General features: G+C 39.8%; 1 protein-coding gene across 7 annotated transcripts; it reads left to right on the forward strand.

The window, feature by feature from the left end:
• The first annotated feature begins 2,964 nt into the window (after positions 1-2,964).
• Positions 2,965-25,375, forward strand: LOC106485897 (phospholipid scramblase 1-like). 7 transcript variants are annotated; one of them, XM_067301838.1, is made up of 10 exons: positions 11,841-11,907; positions 13,097-13,213; positions 14,710-14,758; positions 16,263-16,294; positions 18,275-18,423; positions 19,178-19,220; positions 20,307-20,527; positions 21,378-21,539; positions 22,556-22,717; positions 23,984-25,375. In XM_067301838.1, exons 4-10 carry the CDS (start codon positions 16,288-16,290, stop codon positions 24,041-24,043), a joined length of 804 nt encoding a protein of 267 aa, XP_067157939.1. In that variant the 5' UTR covers positions 11,841-11,907; positions 13,097-13,213; positions 14,710-14,758; positions 16,263-16,287; the 3' UTR covers positions 24,044-25,375. The 7 variants fall into 7 exon arrangements, with proteins under 7 accessions (XP_013799824.1, XP_067157939.1, XP_013799826.1 ...); XM_013944370.2 differs by lacking the exons at positions 11,841-11,907; positions 13,097-13,213 and adding an exon at positions 2,965-3,186; XM_013944372.2 differs by lacking the exon at positions 13,097-13,213 and having other exon boundaries at positions 11,842-11,918.
• Positions 25,376-27,392: the final 2,017 nt, after the last annotated feature.

Consider the following 27,392-nt stretch of genomic DNA (forward strand, 5'->3'; position numbering starts at 1 on the left):
AAAATGCTCCGATAAAGACAGTAAGTCCAGTGGGATCCAGGTCAGGCAGGTTATTACTGAAATTACTACTTTAGTAAATAAATGAACTACGTGATTCCCTAACAGGACAATTTTATCTCTGCCTTTATCACTGCAGATAAAGGAACATCAAGGGCCTGATATAAAACGTCCTCCTCTAATAAAATGTCCCAGAAAAGTGATACCCCAACAGGAATCCCTGATGTACAATGTGTTTTATCCTTCTTGACACCTGTGCTGCAGCTATTGCCTGAGCAAAGTCAATACGGTACCACAGTTTGATTCCTTTGCTTTCTGAATACATCCTAATGGAGGCCTTTTTCTCTTTATTTAAAGAGGCCTTTTCCTTTCAATGATCTGCAAGATACATGCCGTTAATGATGCCCTTCAGTCCTTCTACCTGGACATTTGCATGGCATTCATCACTGTAATATCAGAACACTCCTTGCCCCATTAAAAACATGAAATGTGGAATGGTACTATGCTTTCTGCTGAGGCAGCCATGAATGGGTACATTTTCTTCTTGCTTTGCTGAATAAAAGCAAGTGGTGCATGAGGAAATAACTTGAGAATTTCAGCATAACACCCTAAAGAAAGAAACCATAAAAGATGAGGCGTGGGGACAGGACTGTAGAGAGGAGTGGCTATGTAAACAGATAGGGTGTGACTTCTGAGAAGGTTTCTTCTGTTCGTGTAGAGAAACACAAGCAGGTGTGCTGATATTAAACGTGCTAGTAAGTGTGACACCTAATAAAGAGTACGTACGCAATCGAAAAAAACTTCTATAAGCTAAGATTGTTTGCTTTCAGCTCCAGTAGTTGGAATGAGTGTGACATGCATGTTTTGTCTTGATTTTTGTTTTTTTCAACAGAAATACTTATCTCTTCCAGTGAGTGCAAATGTGTGTAATGTATGTGTGCAAATTCCATACACGTGCCAGTTTGTTAGCAAAAAAAGGAGTGGTTATATCAGAAAAACAGAGTAACCATGCATGTGACTTGACTTTATATTAACCTGTTGGATGAGCAGTCTTGTAAAATAACTTGTCTCAATTCCTACTTTTGCTCAGTCTCCTTTTGGGTACCGGATGTGACACTTTTCAGAGTATGCAGTGTTTTAGTTCTATTGTCACTGGCCTGTTTAAGAACATTAGCCCTGATGTAATGTAAAGTTATATCACTATGAAACTTGGGAAGAGGAAGAGGCTGACCATGCTGAGTCATTGCAAAACCATTGGGTAACTTGAGCTGAAGAGGACGTCATGAAAACAAAAGGTACAGGAGTCAGAGAAGGACACGGAGAATGAAATACTTCTTACGCAAGTAAACGAACATTTTATACTAACTGTTAAGCTTAATTGCCTTTTTACAAGTACATGCTCAGTGGAAAAAATACTATGGACTTTCAGTATAAAATAAATATCTACTTGGTGATGTCACTGTTTCCTAATGCATTGCTGTTCAAGCTATAATTCTCGAATGCTGAATGTTATTTTCTGCTTCATGGATATCATTGATAGAAGATGATTAAGAAGGAAAAAAAGTTTTAATTAAAATCTGCAGAGATGCTGAACGCATCATGCAGTATCGACGTGCTTGGCACCATATATATGTATATATATTTGTAGTATGTATATATATGTATATATATGTGTGTGTGTGTGTGTGTGTGTATATATATATATATAAAAATACTACAAATGTGTGTTGTCTTGATTGGTGAACTTTTTACTCTAAATCACCTAGTTGTAGAAAACTAAGGTAGAAGTCTTCAGTTCCTTTCCTGAAGGAGATGCCTGCACAGAAGAGGTCAGACTCCTCTCTTCTCCCTTTCTATCCTGGAAATTAAATTTTGTAAATAGTTTTATTGTTAAGTCTATTGCTTATATAGTAATACCATCTTAATTTGGATGATATAGAAGAGTTTATGATTTCAACATTATGGTGAAGCATTAAAACTACAGGTCTTCATTCAAAGTCCATTGAAATAAAGGTTAGCCTTTGGATCAGGACGTTAAAGCCTTTGGTCAGAAGTATCCGAAGTAGTTGTGTACAGCTCTGCCAGCAAATATTTAATAATATTTAGTAAGAGAAAACAAATGCTGAATGGCATAAAAAGTTTGTGGTGCCTAGTTCTAAAGATATGGAAAATACTAATTAACACTAATTTATATTAATTTAAGTGGAAAACACATACTTTGAAATTCTGGGAAAGGTGATTGAAAGAGAACCACATAGAATCACTGAAAATTGTAGATACCAGTATTATTCCATGATAAAATGGGGTTTGTACCTCAGTTCTGGAGATCTGATTAAGGAACCTATTGGCTGTGAAGGGCTCCAGAAATCAACAGAGCCTACCTGTGTAGACTTGTAGGCCAGCTAACCCCATCTAACTTGCAGAACCTGAAACTAACCCAGTGTGGGATCCTATGTTGAGATCCTACAGGATGGGAAAGACCAACATCTCTGAGGTGTTAATGACCCTACAGCAGTGTGATCTGCCCTCTTCCTACTGACATGCAGCAACAGTTTATCATGTAGCCCATGACAATATTTAAATTTAGAAATGCTATAAATGCATAGAGTTGTTGCAAGAGCTGATAACTATCACTTCTCTGTCCCTAGTACCTGTTTGCACTTTTGAGGTCTTAAAAGAGTCTGAGTGAGCATTTGGGGCTGTTCAGGGATGAAGTGGAGAAACCATCCCTGTCAGCATAGCCAGGACACAGGATATGTACAGTGGGTGCACTAGACTGCTTCTGCATTGTATGCCAGCAAGCCTGAGGCCAAACTGGCTGAACATTGGCACTGGAAAACTACCAGAATCGTGTCTTTACAGCTGTCTTTGGAAGCCCTGCCATGATACGCCATGGGAAGAGGAGCGAAGCCTGATCACTAGCGGTTCTGCAGCATGCCTGTTAATGCCTGAGGCTGCCACAGGTATCTTCACTCCTCAGCAGCACATCCTGCAGGCTCTGCTGCATGGCCTGCATGGCTGTTCCCTGCCACACGCTGAGTGCCAGCACATTGACATACTGGGCACGTGTTTCAAAAACCTCTGAAACTGGGACAACATCTCCAGCACCCTCTCCCTCCTGGCAGAGGGAAAGAGCATGACAAGAATCCTCAAATGCTGATTGTCACCTGGACCATGACCTCACACACGGTAAGGACCATGGAAGTCAGTGGTGGTGACTGCATGGGTACAGTGAAAGCAGGTAACCTCAGGCAGGCAACTGAGCACTACCAGATTCTTTGTGGTGGATACCCATTTTGGGGAGGTTCTCATTGGGAAGACTGACAAGAAGTCCGCAGGCTGGACCTCACATCTCCATCAAGGAAAGAGCAATCAGCAGGCTGCAGGGCACTAAGCCTCCCACCACAGCAAGGCGGGCAGAACATGCATCTCGGCAGGGCTCTAGCTGCTGTAATAGTCTGCGGGCACCATGCCACAGACCTGTCTCCGCTGGGAGATAAATTTCAGTCTTCTGCCAACAACTTCTTGCGCAGGTGCTGTGGCTACGTGGTATCCAGCTTTGACCTTGTAATTAGTAAGATATGGCTGAAGAAGAGTGGGGCAACTCCTTTATTATTAATAACCAGCAGCCCAATTATATTAAACTGTTTAATCAGAGATTGAATGGCAAATACAATTTATAATAGCTTGTGAGGCAGCAAGCCAGGGCTGTGTGTAACAAATCTGCCAGTCTTGATTTAAGAAATAATAGGACTAAACTTGAATCTTCATAGCTCCTGAAAATGTATTCAAGATTTCTAAAGAATGCTCCTGGACTCCGAGTTAGGTCACTACTTTGATGAGCAATCTCTTCCTGTGTAATTACTCCACATCCAACGTAATCCATATGAGATGAAACAGTTTACTGTACATGATGTTGGTGGATAAGGCTGAATAATGTGAATAGGGTTTATATCTCATAAATCTTCTCCATTTTCCCTTTCCTGTGTTTTCATAGTGAGAGAGGTGAGAGATTTTGGGAGGTCTGGAAGGTAGGAAGGGGAAAAGGAGAGCCTAGTACTATATTTCCCTGATTCTCATTGTCAACTAACATGTAAATTCACCTTATAAACTCTTGCAGATCTAGTGGCTTTTCTACTTCTATAACTTCTTAGTTATCTTCTTATATAATGAAATCCTCAATGACCTCAGTACATTTTTATCAGTTGAGCCTGTTATAAAATACATTAACTTGGACTTTATTGCTCTTAGTAACAACCTGTTCTTATCCTGTGTGTGTGTGTCTATGTATTGCAACATTCTTATTCAGGTTGATAAAATAAATGAATGCCAGTGTATTTTAAGATAACCAGAAACAAACATGTTTGCAGTTTTTCCTTTATTAGTACCTTCTGGGCAAGCCTAGGGCACCTAATTAAGAATAATAAAGCTAAAGGACTTTTTTTTTGTAATACTTAATTCAAAAATAATCCAACAGAATTCAAATAATGCTAGTATTCAAAGGACTCAAATATTGTAAATGGAAGTAGATCAGAGCCATGGGTGCTTTTGAACACTCTGCTGCACTAGAATAAATTTGCCCTGGGGGGGAGCATGAGTTGCAGGGGAAATGGAAACGGAGGTGGCAGGACATGAGTGTGGCACCTCTCCTTGTTGTACTGAACGATCACATCATTCACCATGCCGACAGACTATTGCTAGGCATGGTTTGGATGGCTGCTACTTATGCTCTTTATTTTATGTAGCTTTTAAAAAGGGGGATGCTAATTCAAGGCCTTAGGTGTCCTAACATAATGGATTTATTCTGATTCAATTTTGCTGGTTCTAGAGGAACTTGACCAGTGAAATCACAAACGCTCTTACTGTCGAGAAAACATACTGGGGGGAGGGGAGCATTCAGTGAATACCGACACTTCATTGCTGCTAAAGGATCTAATGTTATTAGTTGCCTGCTACAGTGCTGAAGTCCAAGAACTTGACTGTGCAAAAACTTTAAAAGCGTGGTTAATCCTAACCACTCCGGAACTTCAGAATGCCAGCTTCTACACTTAAGTTGTCTATACATGTCCTCAAGACAGGGCACATAGAATCGACCTGAACAGGATTTCCCGATTCATGGTTTTAATTTTGCTTGTATTAATTATGCTTTTGGGGAGAAAATCATTCCTATGAAAAGGTTACCCATAAATATCTGTTTACAGTATCAGTTTCCCTTTAGCAGAAAACAGGATTTACACAAGCTGCATTTTAAGCTCTCGGTATCATCGTTAATTCTAAAGGCTGTAAACTGTAACAGCGTATTTCTTTATGCTAAGTTGTTCTTTACCTCTCTATCTCCTGGTTTCCAAGTCTAAAGCAGCTTATGCTGGTCCATTTGCAGTGCTGACAGTCAAAAATGTGTATGAATGGCAATCGTAAAACTTTATTTATTCTTCTTTTCTGTCTAACTAAGAAATTGGTTTGGCTCAAAAACATCTAGAAGCAAAATCAAATATTGATCAGTCATTTCTATTGTTGTTCAGTCTTTGTTTTTCACTTGTGTTCTAATATCTTGAGAAAAGACTGATGATAATGGTTGAGAGTTCACTGTGGGAATTGCTTTTCCTGTTTAAATGATTATATTGATTGTTAGTGACAGTCTGAGGAACTACATTGCAGGCCAAAGTATGTAAAAATATGAGGACTACTGCTTTATACGATTTAGAATTCATAACTGTACAATCCTATTATCTGGATGCTGAGTTGGCAAAAACGCTACAGGAGTAAAACCATTTTCACCTAGTTTTCTTCTCAAAGGAGAACTTGAAAACAATTTGTTGGGCCATAGGCTTGATGACTGACTTGACATAGCTAAATGAAATCCAATAAGCTAACAGTCCTGCTACCACAGTTACAAATCTTTAATGCAGAAATAATGTGTTAGTTGCCTCTTAGTTTCATGAATACATTTTTTTATTATCTTAGTAAAGGCCCAATTACTGAACCAAAAAAAGAGAGCACTAATCTAGGGCTCGAGATTTTAGTTCACTTTTCAATCTGTCAGCTACTAGTATGATGGAATTTATTTGCCCCTGTTCCAAATCTAAGAAATAATAACAGTAATTTATCTACTTTTAAAATGTTTAGATTTAAACTGCCTTTTACTACATCTCTGACACAGAGTGGTGGTGTTCTGATATTAGTCTGGTCTTGTTTTATCAAAACTTAAATTTTACCTAAAGGTAAAAGGTTTCATTATGTACCTGTCTGCTTTCAAAACCTCTACTGTTTTAGATACGATACCTAGCATAAATGCTAAAAGGATAATAAAGTCTTGATTTTTGGCAGAGGAACCTTTCTGCGCCTGATGAGAGGGAGGTGGGGAGGGAGAGTAGATCATTTTATTTTTGATTTCCCTGGCAGCATCCTTAATTTTGCACCTCAAACCTGACACCCTCTGTCTTTGCTGTATGTGAAGAGAAGGAAAAGTATTGCCAGCAAATCCTTCTCTCCATCTGCCAGGGCCACTTGCCTTTTTGGGTTTGCTTTCCAGACTGTAAATTCTGGAGAAGTGAACTGCGTCTTCTGTGGGATCGTGTATGTAGGCACATAAGGCAAACATGCTTGTATCTGTTATTCTCTGTGACATGCAAACAGTGACTTTCTTGATGTTAAATGCAGTTGTACACAGTTTGTGCTGCAAAAAGTTAATCAGCTTCTCATATACACGCATAAGTGAATCTTCTCACATGTTCATTTACTCAAACCGGACTACCTAAGCTCTAGCAGACACAGAGCTGCTTGGACACTGTCATGAACGAAGATGACAGCTGCTTTGATCATCACTACTAAATTTAGCAAATCAGTGTACTGGAGACCTCTGTTTCAGGACTTGGGGGGTGGGGAGGCGTGATCACATTTCTGGTCTTGTGTACCAAGGGATTTAGGTACCAGAGTCTGGAGGATCAGCAGGTGGAAGCTGAAGAAGTAGTATGTAAAATCCTAAATATTATGAACTTTTGCAACATACCTAGAAAACAGGGCCAAAAATCTAAGAATGTTTCTTTTCAGTTAAACATGACAAACCTAAAGAATAAACTGCTAGAAGCATGGTCCCCTTCTGACTTTTGAAGCACTTCTAGCTTCTCTTCCAATATTTCTCTATTACACTGATTAAATCTTCTGACTGGATGGAGAAAAGTTATCCACTCATGTAACAGAAAAGTCCTGGCTGCCAGTCATAGCACCAGTGATCCTCACTGAACAAGGAAGCAAGTCAGGTATTATTTGAGTTGGCAAAGGCTGATGAGGACTGATACTTTACTTTGCATTGTGTGAGAGAAATGGCATTTCCTTCCTGCCATTGCAGGAGAATAGGTAAGCCAGAGTTGCCCTGCTTTTTAGCAGCATCTCTTCCTACTGAAAAATGCTTGAAAGGAAAAGGAAGATGTGCTGCTATCTCTGTTTTCTCTGATAAGATGAAAATGTCCTCGTATAGAAGATGACAAATTCATCCCTATGTCAAGAAGTCATGTTTGCTGGGCAATAGAATTCAAGTTTCTTTTTGAATGAATGTTAAACACTGTGGATCTATAAACAACGTGTTCCTTGACATTAGTAACGTCATAATGTGATTGAAAGCTCTTCTAAGGGCTTGACTTTGCTACAGAAGCAAGCTGAAGTACAGCTTGAGCATTATTCCTGTCGTGACATCTATTGAAATGTATGGCGCTTTAACGCGGGGAGGTAAAACAGGGAGAGCAAGCTGGCTGGCAGCCTGGAAGATGAGACCGTACACTGAATCGATAATACTTGTTTCTGTCTGGCTTTGTTTTTTTCTTTTTTCCTTTTTCTTTTTTTTTTTTTTTACAAGGTTGACTTTACTGCAATCCAAAAAGGTTTCTACAACTTTTCTAAATGTATAGCAGAGGTTTTCCAATACTTCCTATTAGCATTGTTGGCTGGGTTTTGGTGATCTCGGGGAGACTTTGCAATGCACGCAGTGCACCAAGTGACTATGTTGGTGTTTCAGTTTGGATGGGGATGTGCTTTTGCAGCAAACCACACCGTGCTTTGCATGGCCAAGCTGTCGTGGGTCACGCTACCAGAATGGTGTGGACTGGATCCTTCTCTGGTGGAACAAAACCAAAGGGTGCTCTCCAGGCGTGCCCCTATGGGCTCTGCCATTACTCTAAGGGCAGCGGGAAGGCAGCCTGCGCGCAGGGTATGCTGTTGCCAGCCACAATCACAATGTTGGATTGCAATCCAGGCTTCCGCTGTGCAGCTAATCAAACCGCGGAGCAATCTGCTTGCTTGCTTCATGCTGCGGCTGCTCTCAGGCAGGTGAGAGCAAGAGCTGTTAATGCAAGTGCAGCGACGAGGCTTGACGCTGCACGGCGAAGCGCAGGCTGACAAGCTGGATGTTGTACTTTTGGCTAAGCTACCAGCTGCTCCACAACCATCTTGACGCTCCTTGCCATGTCTTGGTGTGCCTCTTAAACTGTTAAGAGGGCTCTTCAATCATATTACAAAAACTATGATTCAACTTAAAGCACCTTCTACCTGTCAATGCATATGAAGTATTTTCTTACTGAACAATCTGCGAGTAAAATCCTCTAAAATCCTCTTTTTTGTATGAGACTATTTAACAAGCACTAAGAGGAAATGTCTTAAGTTTCAGCAACAATGTGCAAGCAAATCCAAGGAGACTGGGATTTTATAAGGTAAAATATTTCATATTTTAGTTAAATGTCTTCCAATGTTTCACCTAAAGGTAACATGATTGCTTACAGGAGTTCAAAGAAAATAAGTTAGCTATATGCATCCTCATCCCAATATTCTTCTCATCTTATTAACAGCTTCTATGTTTCGTCTTGAAAATGCCCTAGGATACTGAAATTTTATATTGCTTTTGTGAAGCTTTTGACCCTTAGTATAGCTCAGTACAATCCTGGCCACACTGTAGGCCAGGCGAACTGGGCTAATAATTGGGTAGGTTGTCAGAGATGATAGTTGGGGCAGGTTTTCATACCATTTTCTAGCATCCGGTCTTGGGGTGGGGTGAGGTTCATATTAATTTTCATAACTGTTCTTTCCTTAGGACAAGGTAATTTTGTCTTTCAGAGCTATCTGTCAGGAGTCCCATTGGGCACTGGCTTTCGTTTTCCTTAGTTAATTGGAATTGTTAATATTTAAATAGTTAAATCCAGTGATAAATACCCAGCATTTTTAATTATGTTTGTTTTTTCATTAGAATCAAATCCTGAAAGGTACTGTGCACCCGCTTTTCTTGGAGAAGCTGTCATGATTGGTGTTTGCTTTCTTACTGTAAGTTTCTAATTCATGCTTCATAACCTTTAAGCACTGAATTCTCTTCATCTGTAACTTCAAGGTATATAGATATAACATGATCCAAGGTGAATGGCAGTACCTTTGCTGCAGAGGTATTCAAAGGTGTGGGATCTGGTGAAGAGAATTGCATTTGTTGCACTGTCTAGGTGATGGGCTTATATTTAATGCAGCATGAAATACTTCATATTTCAGAGTCATGCTACTATATAAAGTCCTTGACATTGTGATCAATGGATTTTAAGAATTAGCTAGCTGGTCCTTAACACAGAAGGAGCAGGCTGTTTTCTTCTTGTGAAAACATCATGATTTTTTGTTTCTACTAATCTGTCAGACAGAATTATCTTCTTCACAGATAATGGTGCTTGTCTGAAAGCAGTCCTAGGCCTTGTGTAGTGGGAATGGATAATGAAAGAAAGCGCTAGTAGCAGCCCACAGATGGAAATATCAGAAGTGTGTTTTGCTACTGTAGATCAAGTATTTAGACCCTTATTGACAGGACAGAACAGAACTATTCTTTGCTTTATTTTATAATTCTGCTATCCTGAAAATAAGGCTTGCAGAATTCATTTTTTACCTGCAGATAAAATGAATGCATGTAATAATATCCAAGACTTCTGAAGAATTAAAGGGATGACTTTTAACAATGTGAACAGCAATGTAGGAGTGCCTAATAGCTTTTTTGACCAAAATCATTGAAGAAACTAGCAGGAGAATTCAGTATTAAATTTAAAATTTAAGAAAATATCTCGTTATTCTCTGAAATGAGAATTCTCTGTAAAGAGAATCCTGCTTTTATATAAACTAAATTTTAAACAGTGACATTTAAAGAAATCTCTCTGCAAACTGATCCTCTTGAATATGTTATACTAGTTTCTCTATAAGCCAGGAACATTCTCTGATTATCAGTAACAAGCATTGAGTAAGTCTATGATGACCCTTATAAAATCGGGCATTTCAGTTTTAGATTCATCACTAACCTATGTAACATTTATGTTAACTGCATCTCTGATAATCTTTAACCTGAAAATATTTTGGATGCAAAACATATTTTATAGTAAAGTAACTCTTTTCATAAAAAGCTGAGCTGTAAGTGAGGGGTTTAACATTTCCCATGATCCACCAACAAATCCACCAACACATGAGGTACTGTGATGAAATGTAACTGTACGCCTGTCTTCTTGAAATGTATGGTAAATTTTACTTAACAGAAACTTTGACGAGCCTTTGCTTTTAGGTGGTAGACTGGAAACATAGAGGTTTATGATGGCTGCAGAGCGACCATCTCTGGGACAAAAATCCCAGCTGTGTAGGTGAGAGGCTGGTTGATAGCTCGCTGGTGACTTTTTTCTCAGGCCTCCCCGTTCCCTTCATCGATATATTGGTCCATTATAATGGATTAAGGATGGTGAGTGGCTCCATAGAGCCTATGTGGAAGCAGGAAAGCAGAGTAAATTTGGGACCAACCACAGACTATATTTGTATACAGTTAGTTCCAAAGGTAGAAGTGATGTGTGTCCTCCTTGGACTTCAGCTTGTAAGGTTAAATTTATTATCAAAAAAGCAAAGAAATTAATAGGTGCCTCCAGTCCTAATCCCAGTTCTCACATCATATGTCTGGATTCTGCAATACGAAATTGTCCCTTTTTGTAAGACTCATGCTCAAGGTAGCCTTTTAGAGGCAAATGTTTTCAAAATAAACAAGCTTTAGAAGTTACAGGAAACTTTGGACCTTTTCAGAGTTAACATGTTTCTTTAAGGAATATGAATCTGTTGTACTCCATCTGTATTTCTCCAATTACTACATAATATTTCTTATTAATGTAATGGTACTATCAGACATCAAAATGAACAAAAAATAAGGCAATCATTTCCTCAGCTGACCTGCGTTTTCAGGCAATCCTTCAGAAACAGTGCATCGGGGTAAGCACCAATCAAAGGGTTTTCTTCCTCTATTGTCACATGCTTCAAAGAAACCAGCTGTCTTTAGGAAACATTTAGGTTTCAGGGGAAGCTGTTTTTCAGCGAGGAGAAGATGATAGTATAAAGATTATGGGAAGCCTCAAATATTTGCTTCGGATTATTCTTGACTGTGAATAATAATACATATACAAGATAATAATTACATGGGCAAGGTTGAATCACCATACCTCCTTAACGAAATACTGCCGCTGTTTTGATTCTAGAAGCTGTGCTGAGTATAGGAGAGACGTTATCATCTTAAATCTCGAGGAAACCTTCGGGGAATACTGCCTGGTTTAAATGCTTGCCCTTACGTTCCGCCGCCCCGAGAGAGCAGAAGGCGGCGGCTGGAGGGGGCGATGCCGCAGCTCCTCGCAGCCGGCCGATGCCGGAGGCAGGACCGGGAGGGAACCGGCGGCAGCGCTGGTTTCGGGGCCGCTGGTGCCCGCGACCTGCCGCTCCGGGGCGGCCCCGCGGGGCGGGACGAGCCCGGCGGCTCCCCCCACCTCGGGGCGGTTTTTAGGGCGGCCCCGGCGCTGGCGGCAGCCGGGGTTGGCGTGGGAAAGCCGGGGCCAGGGCGGCGGGAGAGGTGGCGGAGCGGCTCCTCGTCCTTGGGGACGGGTATTGTGGCTGTAAATAGCAGCGTCTCTTTACCGCGTGTTTCTTTTTTCTTCTAGGTGATCCGTTGAGTTACCTTTTCTTTCTCGTCGCAGCGCTGCTTAATGGTTAGGAAGGCTGCAAAAGGGGGTTGATGTTTTCCAGTCGGCGATTGTGAATGAAGTTAAAAACGCGTCTCTCTAGCAACAGTTACTTAGAGCTGTCAAAATAACTCTTGCTGTCAAAGGCTGGCTTATGCAGAGGTTTGCACAACAAGCGCCGTGCCAGCCTGCGCTGCGACTTAGGGTTGCGCTTCAAACAGTGGTATTGCTGTTACCCTGCTGCTGCTGGTGCGAGCAGTGTTAGAGAGCTGTCGTCACCTCTGTGAGGCTGGATATCCCGAGTTCTGCATGATCTGTGGGCTTTTTTGGTTTATTTTGTTTTGTTTTTTTCCTGCTCTCAGGTGTTGTGACTCCCAGGTTTCAGGAGGGGTATCCTTGTGAGGGAAGGGGTACCTTGCTGTATCGGAACAAAATAACTATTATCAGCTTGCAGTTTATTTCATTCCTTCTTGGAAAACTGTTTGTTAAGTTTAACAGCAAATACCTGACTAGTTTAACTCGATTATTTCTAAGATGTTGTTTCCCCAACAGTCAAGATTAAAATCCAAATGGCTAATGTAATGGGCCTGTAAGTGCCTTACAGCTATTTGGCTTTCTAAGTGTGTTTTCCAAATCAGAAACCTTCTTGGAAATGGCCTGTGTTGGTATTTAAATGACACTGTGCATGATGTTTGTACTTGTGCAGCTTATGTTAATATGGTCTTGGTAGTATTTTAGTGACCTGCATGAGAAATGAAACTGAAACCAATATACTTTTTCTGATAAAAGACCGGAAGCTCTGCAGTTAACTGCATGAAGACATATCTAATTTCTCTAAATTAATTACCACATGTCTACTGACATGCATCAGGATAAGAGTGATCTAGAAACTGAAGCTGTGCCATGCAGCTCTGAAAATGAGAAAATGACTGAGGAAGAACATGGCCATTCTGCCATTCCTCCAAAAGAAAGAAAGAAGAAAAAGGGTGGAGGGGAGCAATCTAGGAATGTTATTTCCTTGCTATTCTGTAAACTGGAACTGTTTTGTTATGATTGCGTTTAGAGCTGGTATTTTCTCCACTTCCTTTCTAAAAGGTTTTGGCTGTTTTTAGGTGCCTGGGCTCAACCCCCACTGGAGGGGGAAGAGCACTGTGCTCTGGGCATCTGGGTCCCTCTACGGATTACATCCGTGTTGCCCCTTTGAATATCAGTTCTGCGTGGCCGGGAAGGTGAGGAAGTGGCTGGCTATGCTAGTGCTGGCTGAAGGCTTTAGGCTGTCTAACGAATTGAGTGCAAATTCTGAGAGCAAAGAGAAGAGTTTAGGAACTCTTATGGATGAGGAGGAAGAAATGGCAATACTAGCCCTAGATACCTAACACGTATAGAGATATGAAGAGTGAGACTTCTCGATTTTAGCCGCTTTCTCCTGTGAGCAGTACAGGAAATGAAGCATGTGGGTCTCAGATGCCCATCAGCTTGCTAACGCACAGCTGAGCCGCTGCCCTTGACAGTTGAAGGGCTGTGTGTGTGGTTTCTTTTGGTTTTGATTTCCTTTCTGCATTGTAGTAATTGAGGTTGGAAGTCACGCTGCAGGGTTAAATTTATGTTTTCATGAGAGACACATAGCTGTCCAGCTTAGACTGGAAGTTACTGCCTTTCCCAATCTTGTTTTGCAGGCATAGCAGAGGAAGCAGGGAGGCCTCAAAAGATTCAGAGACTGTATTTCATAATTTTAGTTAACAGACAGCTGCTTTGCATCAGTTGTCCCCTGTGTCCTCAATGCTTCCTTCCTGCCAGCAAAATCACTTCTGCTTTTGCCTGCATTGAGCTGCTCCTAGATAAGTCCCCTTCTCCAGGGAAAAGAGGATATATATCTCTTGCCTATATTCTCTTCAAGAGAGCGGACTCAGAGCTATGTGCTGATATATGCTCTCGTGCATAGCCCTGCAGCAAAGCACCTGCAGCAGCTCTTTAAACAGCCCCGGTTCGTGGGTCAGCGTGGGGGAGACTCTGCTCTCCACCCTCCTGCCTGCCCACGTGCCCTCCAGCTGGAGGGAGCTGTTCCTCACGTTTATTAAAAAATTGCTACCAGAACTAGTAAGACCTAGCAGTTCATAGTCTCTGTTTACTGAACTGTCCGCTAGATGAAAATGTAGACTTCAAATTAATGGTCTTGCATTGCTTTGTGTAGCTGAAGCAGCTGAAACCAGCATATTTCTAAAGCCTGTTGTCTGCTTATCTTTTCTTGACTGTAGGTTTCACCAGGTGGGAACTTGCTCTTGTGTAATAGTGTGCCCCAACAAGATATTGCATAATATAATAGCTGAAAAAAGTGAGCTTTCATTCCTCCTCCTTTTGGCTCTTCAGAATTTTTCATTATTTCACAAGTTATCCACAAGAAAAGCAAGGTGTTGCTGGTAACATTTGTTACTTTTGGTAACTGAATTGGAGGCAGCAAAAGGAGTCAAGAAGAAAAGCAGAAGGGGCAAATACTTTTAATAAAAGTAAACTTAACTCTTCTCTTCAGTGATATCTCTGATGACATGGGAGCTGAACTTTGCAACAGCTTTGCCCTTCTAGACTGCGTTATCTCAACGTTTTCTAAACCACAGATTCCACAGAAGAGTTTATGTGTGGTTGTGGGAGAAAGGTGATGATTCTGGGCTACTATAAAGTCTTTCTGTTAAATAAATCATATGATTTATTTCTGTCTCTACTTTCCCAGGTTTACCGAAGGGTGCAGCTGTGATTTTTCATATTTCACTGGAGTTCTGGTAAGTGGAACTTCTTATGGTGTAAACTACAGACTGATCTTTTGCTAGTTTAAGTAACATTTTTTTAATCACCCTAAATTTGTTCTGTTCCCACTAACTAATAGTTCTGTCAACTTACTTTAATATAATCATGTATTAAACTTGTCATTCTATATTGTAAACTGTGAGAACACTTAAATTATGTAGTCTGAATGTCCTCATTCAGATTTTTTTTCCTTTTTAAATTAGATGTATAATTTTAAATTATTTCTCATTACTTCTGTTTTTCAACCTGCATTTCTCTGGGGACCAGAAGCCAATTAAGATACATAAAACAGCCTGGTGTCTTTGTAAATAAAGTATGCTAATGCAGAAGTAGAAAGTATATTGAAAAAAGAACACTTTAAAACCAGTTTATTAAACAAAGAGGATGTTGTGTACACAATGGAAACTGAACTGGCTGCTATATCATTCCAGAACATTAAACATCCTTCTTTGATACTTGTTTTTGTTCACGGAATGAAAAGCAGGCAGGAACTGTTTTCAGTTTCAATCTCATTCCCAGCTTTAAATAAACATCTTTTTTGAACTGAACTAGTTGAGAGCAGCATAATAGACAAAATATATTATTAGTTTCTGCTGTTGATAGATGGTTAACAGTTCCTATATCCTGGTTCAGGAGTTTAGCCAAAGATTTGCACAAATTCAGTAACTGGAAATCTCTAGAACTTTTGCAGCAAATAGGTATTATTTAATTGAATACCCATCAAATTTCCTAAGCTTTTGCAAGTTTTTCAGAAATTTAACTACCTTCTTTTTAAAGAAGGATTCAGTTTATTATTTATTTTAAAGCTTTTGATTCTGTAAAGAGGAACTCCTGTACTGTTCTTTTTAATACTGCTATATATGGATCTCTGAACTGTTTTGGACCCCTTTCCTTAGGAAATGTTGCTACCATTGCCTTGTTTCTCTAATAATCCTAGAGACTAAAAGTAGTATGCCTCAAAGTTGATGCTGGCATCAGTAAATGTTCTTTCTGCTTTTTTTTTAAACTCCTTTTGGTAATCCTGGAAGAGTAGAAAAAAAGACAAGCAGTGAGCATTTTTATTCATGGGATGCTACTCTGGAAGCCCACAGTTTTACTAATGTGTGGAGACAAAAAGTGCATGAGTGGCACTTACTAGTACAGCTTCAAAAGTGGAATAGCATAAAGGAGAACTAAACAGGGGGTAGCATGGTGTCTCAGCTGCTCCAAGATTTACTGATGCTTCCCCCTGACTTGAGGATCATTCCAGGTACTCAAAGCATGAATGCAGGTATAGGTGATTCAGGCTTATTTTGGGGTAGAGGCATAGCTTAGAAGGAAGCTGAGATACTTAGTTATTTTAGCTTGTATTTGTAGTCCAGCTGTCCCATGCAATTTAGACATGCAGTAATCTTTTACCACCAATAAATAGAGAACTCTGAATGACTTTTGTGTTAAATTATGTATTCTAAAAGCATGAAATTAAATGTTGTTTTGCAGAATAATTATAAGCGGATCCACGGAAATGCAAGGTGAGTAAAATACTGACCAAATGTCGTCTTTTGTTAATATCAACATGGGTCACTTAGAGATGTTCAAGCAATACTAGCTTAATTTTTTTTTTAGTTTTAATTTTTTACCTTATAATTTTATGAAAGACCTCTGAATGTTTGACAAGAGTTGCCTGGTATCTGCCAAGCTTAAAACTGAGTGAATTTGTTAGGGAGTTGCTACTGCTGCAGCACAATTAATGTGTGACAGCTTTTTGCTGATGGTCAGATTTATTTATTAAAATGACACTTCAGTTTCTTGCTTTATTTTCTTCTAGAAATGCAAAGCTGAAGAAAACACCTCACTGTACTGCTGGTCACATATATTCTGTTTCTCTCTTCTGCTCTGTTGCTGTACCTCACGTGTGGTTGTACCTTACTCTTTCATCTCCGTTTCTGCTTTAACTCACTTTCTGCTCCACATTTGAAATGAAGCACCTGTAAATAGTTTGTCGTGTTTTGGCAACAAGTTAATTTTTAAAGAACCAGATCACAATGAGCAATATCTAACAATAAGGCTCAAAGCACAGGTTATACACAAAATGCAAAATGTTTGGCCTAAATTACTGTTCTGTTCATAAATGAAATCTTGTGCATCTTGTGGCACATGAGCTGTAGAGTTAACCTTCAGCAATGAATGAGCATGGGCTACCTGTCCTATGAAGGTCAGGGAGCATTTCTGGTTTTGAATAATTGCATGCACACACAAATGCTAGTCGGTTTTTGTTCAAAGTCTGTGATCAGACATAAAAGTGACCTGTATTTTACAAGTGTGGATTCTTACCAGGGGTGAGAGATCCTGCTATCTGTGAGCTTTATGCTTCAGCTGTTTACATTGCCTGAGGCACTGCCCCACTCTTGGCCACAGTCTAGTGTTTCAGGTGCAAGAGTCTGTGTTTTGCAATGGGATGCAAAACATTGGTGCTGAACCAGTTTGGCCTAAAGATAAGTCTGCAGGTCAGCATCTCTTGACCTATTTGTCCTTGCTTGTACAGCTCTACAGAAACACTCCTTGTGACTTCTATATCGTGCTTGCTTCAGAGTAAAATATAAAATTCCTCTGCATCAGGTTAAAGGTCCTATTTACCTACCATAAAAGTATCATCGTTCGTGTCTTTTAACTTTCATTTACAACTTCAGCAACTTGTGCTACAAGATCATAAAGCTTCTCTATAATAAAAGCACTGTTGCCGGAGGACCTTGCTCTGGCAGGTCGGCAGCAGGGTTTCCCAGCAGCGAGTCCGGCACATGCCATCTAGCGGGGCTGCTGGGCATTTAGACACTGAAGTGCTTCACGAGAACTTGTATTTCCTATGGAATAATTGGCACATAAAAATATATGGAGATGACTTACTTGTCATTCGTATAATGTGGAACTGTTTCCTTCTTCGCTGTGCACTTCCATACAGGAACTGCAGGTTTCCTGAGTGTTGAAAGAGAATCCATTAAACAAATGGGCGAGCCCAGTTCATAGACCACACTCATTTGATATGAAAGATTAACTTTGCTAAAAGGACATTTCCTATTAAATAAGTAGAAGATATAATTACAGGAAAACTTTTTCTTAAAATTCCATATTTGATTAGCTGATAAACTGTAAATGCCACCACTTTTCCCATGTTTGAAAGTGTTCCGTCTTCCCTACTTAGAAATAACCTTCACTATTTGTTTCTAACACCTTCGTTATTTGTTTTTAACTTTTGAATTGCCCATCTTTGTGTGTACGAAATTGCTGCTATATGCAAGAATGGCACATTTGTTTCATTTGTTTTGCTCTGGAGGGATTAGAACATCCCAGTCCAGTGTACCGTCCTTTATGAAAGTTAGGGTATTTGTAACTGAAATATACTGTAGATATAAGGATCTTCATAGTTCAAAAAAGCAAACAAATGAATCCTGTGAAGGTCTATGGTACGATTTTAACATCTGAGTTGCATAATTGCTTCTCTCCTAACAACTAAGGTGCTCCAGGAGTGGGGGGTTATGGATTTGCTGGATTTACAGAGCCACCCATCCAGAATCAGCCTCCTGGGATTGGGGGGGCAATCTGGATGCCTGCCCCTCCTCCTCCTCCTCTCTGCTGCCCCCCTGGACTGGAATACCTGACGCAGGTACCTGCAGCCTTTGCTCCCCCCTGCCCCCCCTGCAGCGCCTGTTCACCTGATGTAACACAAGTAAACCACATTTGGGGAGGGGGGAAGGCTAAAAACCACATCTGGCGTTGTTGTAGCTGAATAATGTTACTGCTTTGGGGCTGCTAAGTGAGGCCTTTTGCTGTGTTCTTGATGCAGTTTGCACATGGAAGTGCTTGTTAGGACCACGCTGCTTGACGGAGTATTCACCTGCCAAGTGAGATGCTAGATAGCGGACCGTGGGCACCGTGCATTATACCTCTTTACCATGTTGTAAAGCTACTGTATGTGAGATGTAGTGCAGTTTGCAAGCTGCGTATTATATATAAATTTGGGCACCTGCAGCACATTAGAGGTGCTCAGTTTTCTACATGATGCTTTCTGAGCACCTCTTCATAATTTTTTTGGAGAGATGCTAGTCAGGCTTCACAAATGTAGGGAGCACTGTAGCAAATGAGGCTTGCGCGCTTTAACAAGGCCGCACTGGGTATGGCTTCTGCCTTCTGCTCTAGCGTCCTGAAACACTGTTCTGTTAGACTGACAGAGGGCAAGACTTCGAAAGGACAGGGGAATGTCAGCCACTTCCACAGCTTTGCTGGTAGATGATCTAGCCTCTGCATAATATGCTGATCCATAAAATTGCATTCTGCAATGAAAAAATACAATGCTGCTTAAAACTAGGTTTCTCTTAATTACAACTCATTAACTATTAATTTTGCTTTGTTTCAACCAGATTGACCAGCTATTAATTCATCAGCAGATTGAACTTCTTGAGAGTAAGTGACAAGTGTTTATAGGGGAGAAATGTTTAAATCTGGTAATGACAAGGACTGTAACATTTAGACTTCCTTTGACATTGCTTATTAAAAGTGGAACCCTTTATGGATATCCACTTCTCTCGTTCCTGCCTCCCTTATCTGTCTCAAACTCCTTAGAAACTTGTGGAGGGATGGAAGGAAGGAGAAAACAGGAGAGTAGAAGAAGATTTTAGACTTATTCTATATCTTAAAAGATACATGGGAATGTAACTGAATAATCTTTGTAGCTAGTTATAGCTGAAGTAATAAATCTCCTATGTTATTAATTCATATAATTTCTACATGTCTTTCTTCCCTATTTAAAGATCTTATTTTCTGTCCTCTCTTATTCCACATATTCCCATAGATTGGCATGTTGCTCTGATCCTTTTTCTAGGCAGTCTTGCTGTTCGAACTTGAACGGCTTTCCTTCTGCTCCCTCATTCTGTTCACTTTAAGAATGTCAAAGTCGTGTTAGCAGTGTTTTTCAAATAGAAGAAATAAAACGAAACGTCCATCTCAACTGACACCTGACTCTGCTGTATTTCCTTTCCGTAATGCTTGCAATATATGTGAGAGAAATTAATCAAAATTTGTGTCCTGACTTTTGTTGTTTTCTGTTTTTGTTGCTATGTATCTTGACTCCTACGTTTTTTGTGGTCTTCTGATTCTGAACGTATTTATGCCCACTAGAGTCCTTTTCTTCACCATAAAACTTATCAGTTTCTTTAATTCTTGTATCTTCAGCTCTTCCCAGGAATCTTCCATGCTGTGTTACTCAGAATTGTTTTGCTTGCTCTGGTAGTTGGTTTGAATGTCTGGTGGGAGGCAGAACGTCTCCATGCTCTTCCCATATTGCCAGGTTCACATTAGCTTGCACTCTGAACTTCTCCGTAAGGCCGCCTTGCCTGATGGTGGCCCCACCACTTCCCTTTGTCAAGATCTGTCTTTGACAGACTTTCAGGAAGAGGTCTGGCTTCGTTATGTTAGCTTCGGAATTAACATCGTTTTTCTTGTCTGTTGTTTGCACAGACAGAAATTAACAGTTCTGTTACTAATTTTCAGTTATTACTGGCTTTGAAACAAAAAACAAATACGAAGTGAAGAATACGTTGGGGCAAAGGGTTTACTTCGCAGCAGAGGACACAGATTGCTGTACCAGGATTTGTTGTGGGCCGTCACGACCTTTCAGCATCCACATTGTCGACAATCTGGGCCACGAGGTGATAACTTTGCAGAGACCCCTCAGGTGTTCTTCGTGCTGTTTCCCTTGCTGCTTACAGGAGGTGAGTTGCTCCCTTTCACCTTCTTCCCTCTTGTGGGATATGGGCACTGTGTGCAGTTCTAAAATTGGATTTTCTCAAATCGGGAGGTGAGATGAAACAAGTCAGATTCCATCTATAAGTTGTGGGAAGAGAGATGTGAGATTTTTGCATGGAGTCTCTTTGTTCTGGGAAGGTCAGTGTGTGCTGCAACACTTAGATTCACTCTTGCCACTTCTGACTATGCAAATGAAAAACTTGATTCAGCAGCATTTCAGGGAGCAAGTGGCTTGTGCTGAAATCTGCACTGGTGATGCCCTTGTGGAGTAAAAGTTACCCAACAGCTTTTGTGAAATAACAGCTAGAGTTTTCACTATACTGCTGTGAAAGCTGCAACTAAATTCAACACGGGGTGAAGAACTTTTTAAAATGTTAGTAACTGTGGCATGATGCAATTCCAGAAATCATTCTGAAATCAAAACTGAGCCTACTCAGTGTTCTTACTGAAGAATTTATAGTAGGTGTGTTCTGCTGTCTTGTCAGATGTCTTCTGTTCATGCTCTCAGGATGCCCAAAGCTGCCTCTTCGCTAGACTTTCTGATCTTTACCCTGTAGATATATAGCCTGTATATACCACATGCTTAGGAGTATATCACTGTTTTCAGTGAAGGCAAAAATTGCTTATTAACTTTGCAATTTGGGTGTAGTTTTCTGAAGAAGTTCACAGAAAACCCCATACAGCTTCATGGCAGATTATTGTGGAAAAGAAGTTGTGTACAGCTGGTGTGTGAGTGTGCTTTTTGCCCAACAAGTGTATCAAAATGTGAACTGTTTTATGTGGGTTTTTTTATGTGTTTTTTTTCCCCCTGTGAAGCTGGAAGTTCAGGCCCCTCCAGGAACACCAGTGGGTTATGTTGTCCAGAACTGGCATCCTTGCCTGCCTAAGTTTACCATTCAGGATGAGAAAAGAATGGATACTCTGAAAATTATTGGCCCATGTATTGTCTGCAGCTGTTGTGAGGATATTAATTTTGAGGTATGCAATGCTAAAAATTGTTTGTATTTATCTTCTTTCAGATAGTAGTTTGATATTTGCAACCAGTTGCTCCACTTGTTACCTGTCAACTGATCTGTAGTACTTATTAAGTGGTATTTAATCCTTTAATGTTAGCATAATCAATTCACTTCTCTAGATATCTAGATTACTTTAGATAAACAAATCAAATTTCCAAAAATGCCAACTTAAATCCACTTATCTGTGATCGGTGAGACTGATTCCGCGTTGTTGCACACAAATGTCTTCATTGGCATACGTAGTAGCAAAATCTTTTCTGAATCTATTATGTCAGTCCCTAACAAAAAAAAGTTATTCCCTGCTGTACCACGTGCTTTTAAAAATAACTTTCTACAACCACTGAGTCAATCGTTTAATAGTCATTCAATAACCAAGTAAACCAATGTTATTTAGACCTAAAACATAGATTTCAATGATTTAGCATTACAATGCTCGGTTTCACTTAGAAATAATAATGATTAATACCTTGTTATTTTCATACACATTAACTGGTAGACACAACAGTCTAACATTTAATATTTAAAATGATGTTGCAAACACTTGCTAAAGCAAATTTAGTAGCATTTTATTTAGGAGCATTGTCTTTACTGTGGCCCAGAGCACTGGATTTAACTTTAGGTAACATAATGTTGACAAAGGGCTAATCTCTGCTTTGGAACAGTAAGATGTAATTTGTTTAATTTTCACTTGAACAGTTCCTGGCACATGGCAGAAGAAACTGTAATCCATTATCTTGGCTAAAAGACAATGCTTCCAAACAAGTGTGTGTATGTGTGCATATGTGTGGCAACTGTCTTCCAACACCATTAAAGTATTGAATTGTGCACTCAGATTTAGAATTAGGAGCATGTCCATGCTATGTAAGACAGCTTTAATTCAAATAGCATAATTTGAAGCTTTCAAAGGGATGCATAATGAAAAGGAATATTATGAAGGACAGGTCTGGCTTTTTATAATTTCATTTTATTTTAAACTAGGTGAAGTCCATTGATGAAACTTGTACTGTTGGGAGGATTTCTAAGCAGTGGACTGGATTTGTGAAAGAAGCATTTACAGATGCAGATAATTTTGGTGTCACATTCCCAATGAACCTTGATGTAAAAATGAAAGCTGTCATGATTGGTGCTTGCTTCCTTATTGTAAGTCTATAATTCACTAATATTTGAACATGAACTGACTTCTTCATCTCGGTGTTCAAGTTGTGCTGGTAAAGGATGCGACCCTGGGCTCCTTGAAGTGAATGAGAGCTTGTTGTTAACTTTCTGTGTGAAAAGCTAGCCTTGGAGGGACTGCGAAAAAAGAATTATTTCAGATAATAAGCTTATTCTCTACTGCATCAAATGCTAACTATATTTAAGAATAGGTTCGTATTTGCGGGGATTGAGAAACCTCATTAAGGGGAGAAAGACTCCTTAAAGACTCACTAATAGAGGCGAGCACGTTTATGTGGCTGGTAAAATCAGAGAAGTTCAGATCGGCAGTAGTCAAGAGAGCCAGCCAAAGTCGAAGCAGCCTGCCGAGCTGGCAAACCCAATAGATGAACGTTACAGTAAGTTCCTCCTGACTCCCTCCCCTCCTGGGGAACGTGTGAAGCACTGAGCTGAGCAGGATTAAATGCTCGTGGAGGAGTCGGATCCAAAGGAAGGGACCTCTGCGGAGGCAAAGCCCGGTCTACCTGGATGCAGTCCTTTCAGCTTCATTCTGACTCTGCCAGGTCAAATATTGCAGTGCAGCTCACTTTGTGGTCTGAAAACTGTGTGACACGGTTGTGTGTCCACTTATACATGTCGTTTGGCATCAGGTATCGTCTCAAAGAGGGCAAGCGCTCTTTCTGTGTTGGCAGAGCAGAAGGACAAGGGGCAACCGCAGCAGCTGAGCTCGGGCAGTTCTCACCTGCGTCGATGGGCAGTATCAGCCTTTGAGAGTCTCGTGCACAGCCCGGGTTTTCCTTAGCGGAGTGTGTGGGCGCGTGCTGTCGTGCATGTGACGCATAGCGCTAACAAATCTGAACAAGCCAGAACTCCAGACGTGGAAATGGGGCTCCTAAACGTAAACCTCAGATAGTGACCATTACTATAGACTCTATTTTGAGGTAAAATTGAAGGGACTGAGGCAGGTCAAGCAAAGTCAGGACAGGCATCCTAAGGCATAGCTCCTGCTAGCTGTAATTTAAAGTTTCCACGTAGGTCTTTCACTGCCTCTTTCTCTCTCTGTGGGTGTCCTGTTGTCCGTACATGAGACCCAGCTGATGGAAGGTGGGAAGAGGTGCCGCTGCCCCCCTCTCATCCTCTGAGGTTTTTGAGGGAACGGTGCTTTGAATGCCCTGCAGGACAACAAGGAGAACTCTCAGCTACGAACCATACCTAAGAAATACTGACTTTGTTTGCTTTTTGTTTCCTCCTTAGGATTTCATGTTTTTCGAGCATACTGGGGATAAGCAACAGCGAACAGGAGTTTGGCAATGAAATCTAGAACTTTTTGTTTAAAAAGAAGAAGAAAATAAGTCGCCTAACTTTCCAGTGGAATACAAAGCTCCAGTGAGAATGTGAGAAACATAGATCTTGTTCTTGAAGTTGTATTTCTGTAATCTAACAGCTGTATAGTCTAGCTTCTATTTTTGTAATCTTATGAAATTATTTGCAATATCCGAATCGGAACCCTTTGTCTGCACAGATCAGTATTGTAATTTATAGAAATATATAGCAACCTTTTTTTTCAACGTAGTAGTCTTGTGCACTTTTATGGAAATATTCCTCTTTTTTTTAAGAATTAAAATAACTTTGTTCAATATTAGTGTGAGTGGTGAGCCTAATGAAGAGGTTCTGATTTTTCCTGTGGCTCCTTCTTTGGTATTTTTGCCTCGGTGTTCACATTCGGATATTTACCACTTCTTACCAAATATATATGTTCAAAAAAAAAAAAAGTGATCAAAATGAACTATCAGAAATCACTGTCAAACTGTCTAAATCTAGTGGTAAATCTGCTGTAAAGTATGACTCCTTTAGTGTAAATTAATTGCATAGCTTTTGTTTTTTGGGGGTTTTCTTTCTGAAGATTAAGATTTTGATTTTCACCAATGGAAGTTCAGCAGAGACAGGAAATACAAATGCCTGCGGTGGCTTCTCCTTAATGATCCTTTAGTAAGCAAGAGTATGTTTTTTCATGAGGCAAGGAAAAAATAGTTGCTTCTTTTTTTGTTTCTGCAGTCCTCTTTACCCTTATTTAGTCCATAGTTTTCACAGATTGCAAGTCTGTTTGGCGGCGTGAGAGGGGCAGGAGTAGTAAGCAGAAGAATTCCACTTCAGAAATGCAAGCATGGAATGGCAGGCCTATTTCTTCTCATTTATAGCTTTGTGTTAAATGTGCAAGCAAATGGATACATTTTCTGGTTCTTACTCCAGCTTCACAAAAGCATGTGCATATTGTGGTTCTTGGGATCTTGCTGTGGGAAGAAGTCCGTGCCAATATTTTGAGTTGCATTCTGATTTTACTAAACATTTCTTTAGTCCAGTGTTTTCAATTTATTGATGGCTCCTGACTGGCCAAAAAGCAGAGGAAAAGAAGGGTGTCATTGCTGCTGTGGACTCTTTTTGATGCTCTTAAGAATTAGAAACTTGTAGCAACAGTCTGTAGTGTTCTGAAAGTCTTAAATTGTATGTTATGCCTTGTTAAAGTTAGTTTCTGCTGCTAGAGGCACTGCAGAATACAGTGTTTTTTATAATAGGAATTGATGGAGGTGCATTTCTGTTAATCAGCACTGTTCCTAGGGAATTAAATTATTGTTATTTTGAAAATGTTATGCTTTATCAACTTGTTTTTAATGCGGTATTAGAAATTCAGTCTTGCTCAAGTCAAAATTACTGTCCAAGTTTGATTGGTTCAGCTAGGAATAGATGTGATAACTACAGAAACCAAATGAACACACCTACAAGTAGACCTGTAGGGATTCATATGGCTGAACCTGTCAGTATTATTTTTTCTCTAAGTGTTCACCTAGAAAATGTACGACAATAGTAGATATGCCCTTTCAGTCCTATCTGAAGCTCTGAAGGCTCAGGCACATTCAATGCCTACAGTTTCCATAGATAGCAGAATTACTCTAACATCTGTATTCTATAAGCTTTTTTTTGTTTGTTTGTTTTGAGGGGGAAGATATCTGTTAATATCTGTTTAATTCAATGGCAGATCCTGTATAGAATTCAAACTTACTCTTGCATACTTTTTCTATTAGACTGCGGTCTGTCTGTGGCTGTTTGAAGAATGAATGAAATAATATTTTGCAAGGAGGCAAAGTGCGATATCTTTGCTGTGCTGAAAAGCATCTTGCATCCTGTGTTGATCCCTTGACCACAAACTGAGGAGTGAATGCCCATATAAACAAGGTACTAAGAACTTGGGCTATGGCACATGAACAGGAGCCTTTTTTCTCATTACTTCAAGTAACACAAAATCTCATGTTCATATGTTGCTGTGTTTAAGTATTCAACATAAGCCCTAGAAGTGCCATCAACCCAACACCTTGCATAAAAAATCAGGCACAACCATTCACATACATCTCTGTAGAGAGCAAGAGAAGAATATGGTAATGCAAGCAGTTGTGAATGATCAGCTTCACATCAAGATAGGTAGGGAAAAAATGTCTGGTTATAATTTCTGTAACTTAAGGAGAATTACAGTCGCCATCTCTAATAATTCTGTAAAGTGTTATCAAAACAAAGATGTCTTGCCTTACAAAGCTGCTTCTCAGATACAGAGAGACTCAAAAATGAAGTTGCAAAAATTGTGCTGTTTTGGGTTTTGTACTGCTTGAGTCTACTGGTTAGATTGCTACAGCTTATGCCTTATCATATATTTAGCAAAATTAGTAAATAAGAACAACAAATAGGCAAAGTAAATGAGCACCTAAATACAGCTACAGTATTCAGTAATTAAGATGCAAGGAGTTTAAGCTGAGACTTCCAGATTTCCCAAACTATGGTAAGAAGGAACATGAAAGAAATCCCACAATCTCAGATCACAAAAGGACAGAGAGACCTTTTGGCTAGAGAAACTATTAGTCAGCTGAGTAACTGGATAGTTTTGATATTTGGTGCACAGCTCTTGTTCATATTCTCTCAAACTTCTGCTTTGAGAAATGTTTCATTATCTGATCTCTCATGAAGCTGAAAGTATTAAATGAGAAGGGCCAACAAAGGACAACTCTTTAGTTAACCAAACATCTTATCACCTTCATTGCCTCTTTTCACTGTTTTCTAATGATATTTAAACTGAAAAATGCTTAATCCTTAAATTCTTCAAAAACTGCTGGAAACAGCTGTGAGCCAAATACATGAGCTAGCTCATTTCTGAGAATGATTGTGCTAAATGCAGAAAAAATCGTTCTTTGAGCAGTATTGCTTCATTTTGAGAGAACCCATAACAACATCCGTATTTAGCAAATCACCAGCCTCTAGAATTCTCTACTTTTCATTCGTTAGACTGTAAGCAATACAATGGTTTATTCCTCTATCCATAAATCCAGGCTTTGGAAAGCATTAGAAGACTTTCAGCACAGTGTCTGTTATTCAATTCCATCTCAGTTAGATAAAACTGTTACATAAAACCTTTACAGAGTGAGATTTGCAGATGGATTTCTCTAGTTCTGTTAATGACCTTTCCATCTGTGTCATCTCTAAGTTTTTCATTTCCAGCTGTACTGGAGACGCAGTCACTTAATGAAACCCTAGGGTATATAAGGCACAGAAAGGCATAAATCATATGATGTGTTTCAGTAAAAAAGCATATTTAATCCCAGTTTCTAGAAACCAAAATTCT

The sequence above is a fragment of the Apteryx mantelli genome, chromosome 9, assembly GCF_036417845.1.
Source record: "Apteryx mantelli isolate bAptMan1 chromosome 9, bAptMan1.hap1, whole genome shotgun sequence".
Lineage (NCBI taxonomy): Eukaryota > Metazoa > Chordata > Aves > Apterygiformes > Apterygidae > Apteryx > Apteryx mantelli.

Coding starts and splice junctions, on each gene's coding strand:
- LOC106485897 (XM_013944370.2), top strand. Junction 19,221..20,306: donor GCAGATTGAACTTCTTGAGA/GTAAGTGACAAG, acceptor ACTAATTTTCAG/TTATTACTGGCTTTGAAACA. Junction 22,718..23,983: donor TTGGTGCTTGCTTCCTTATT/GTAAGTCTATAA, acceptor TTTCCTCCTTAG/GATTTCATGTTTTTCGAGCA.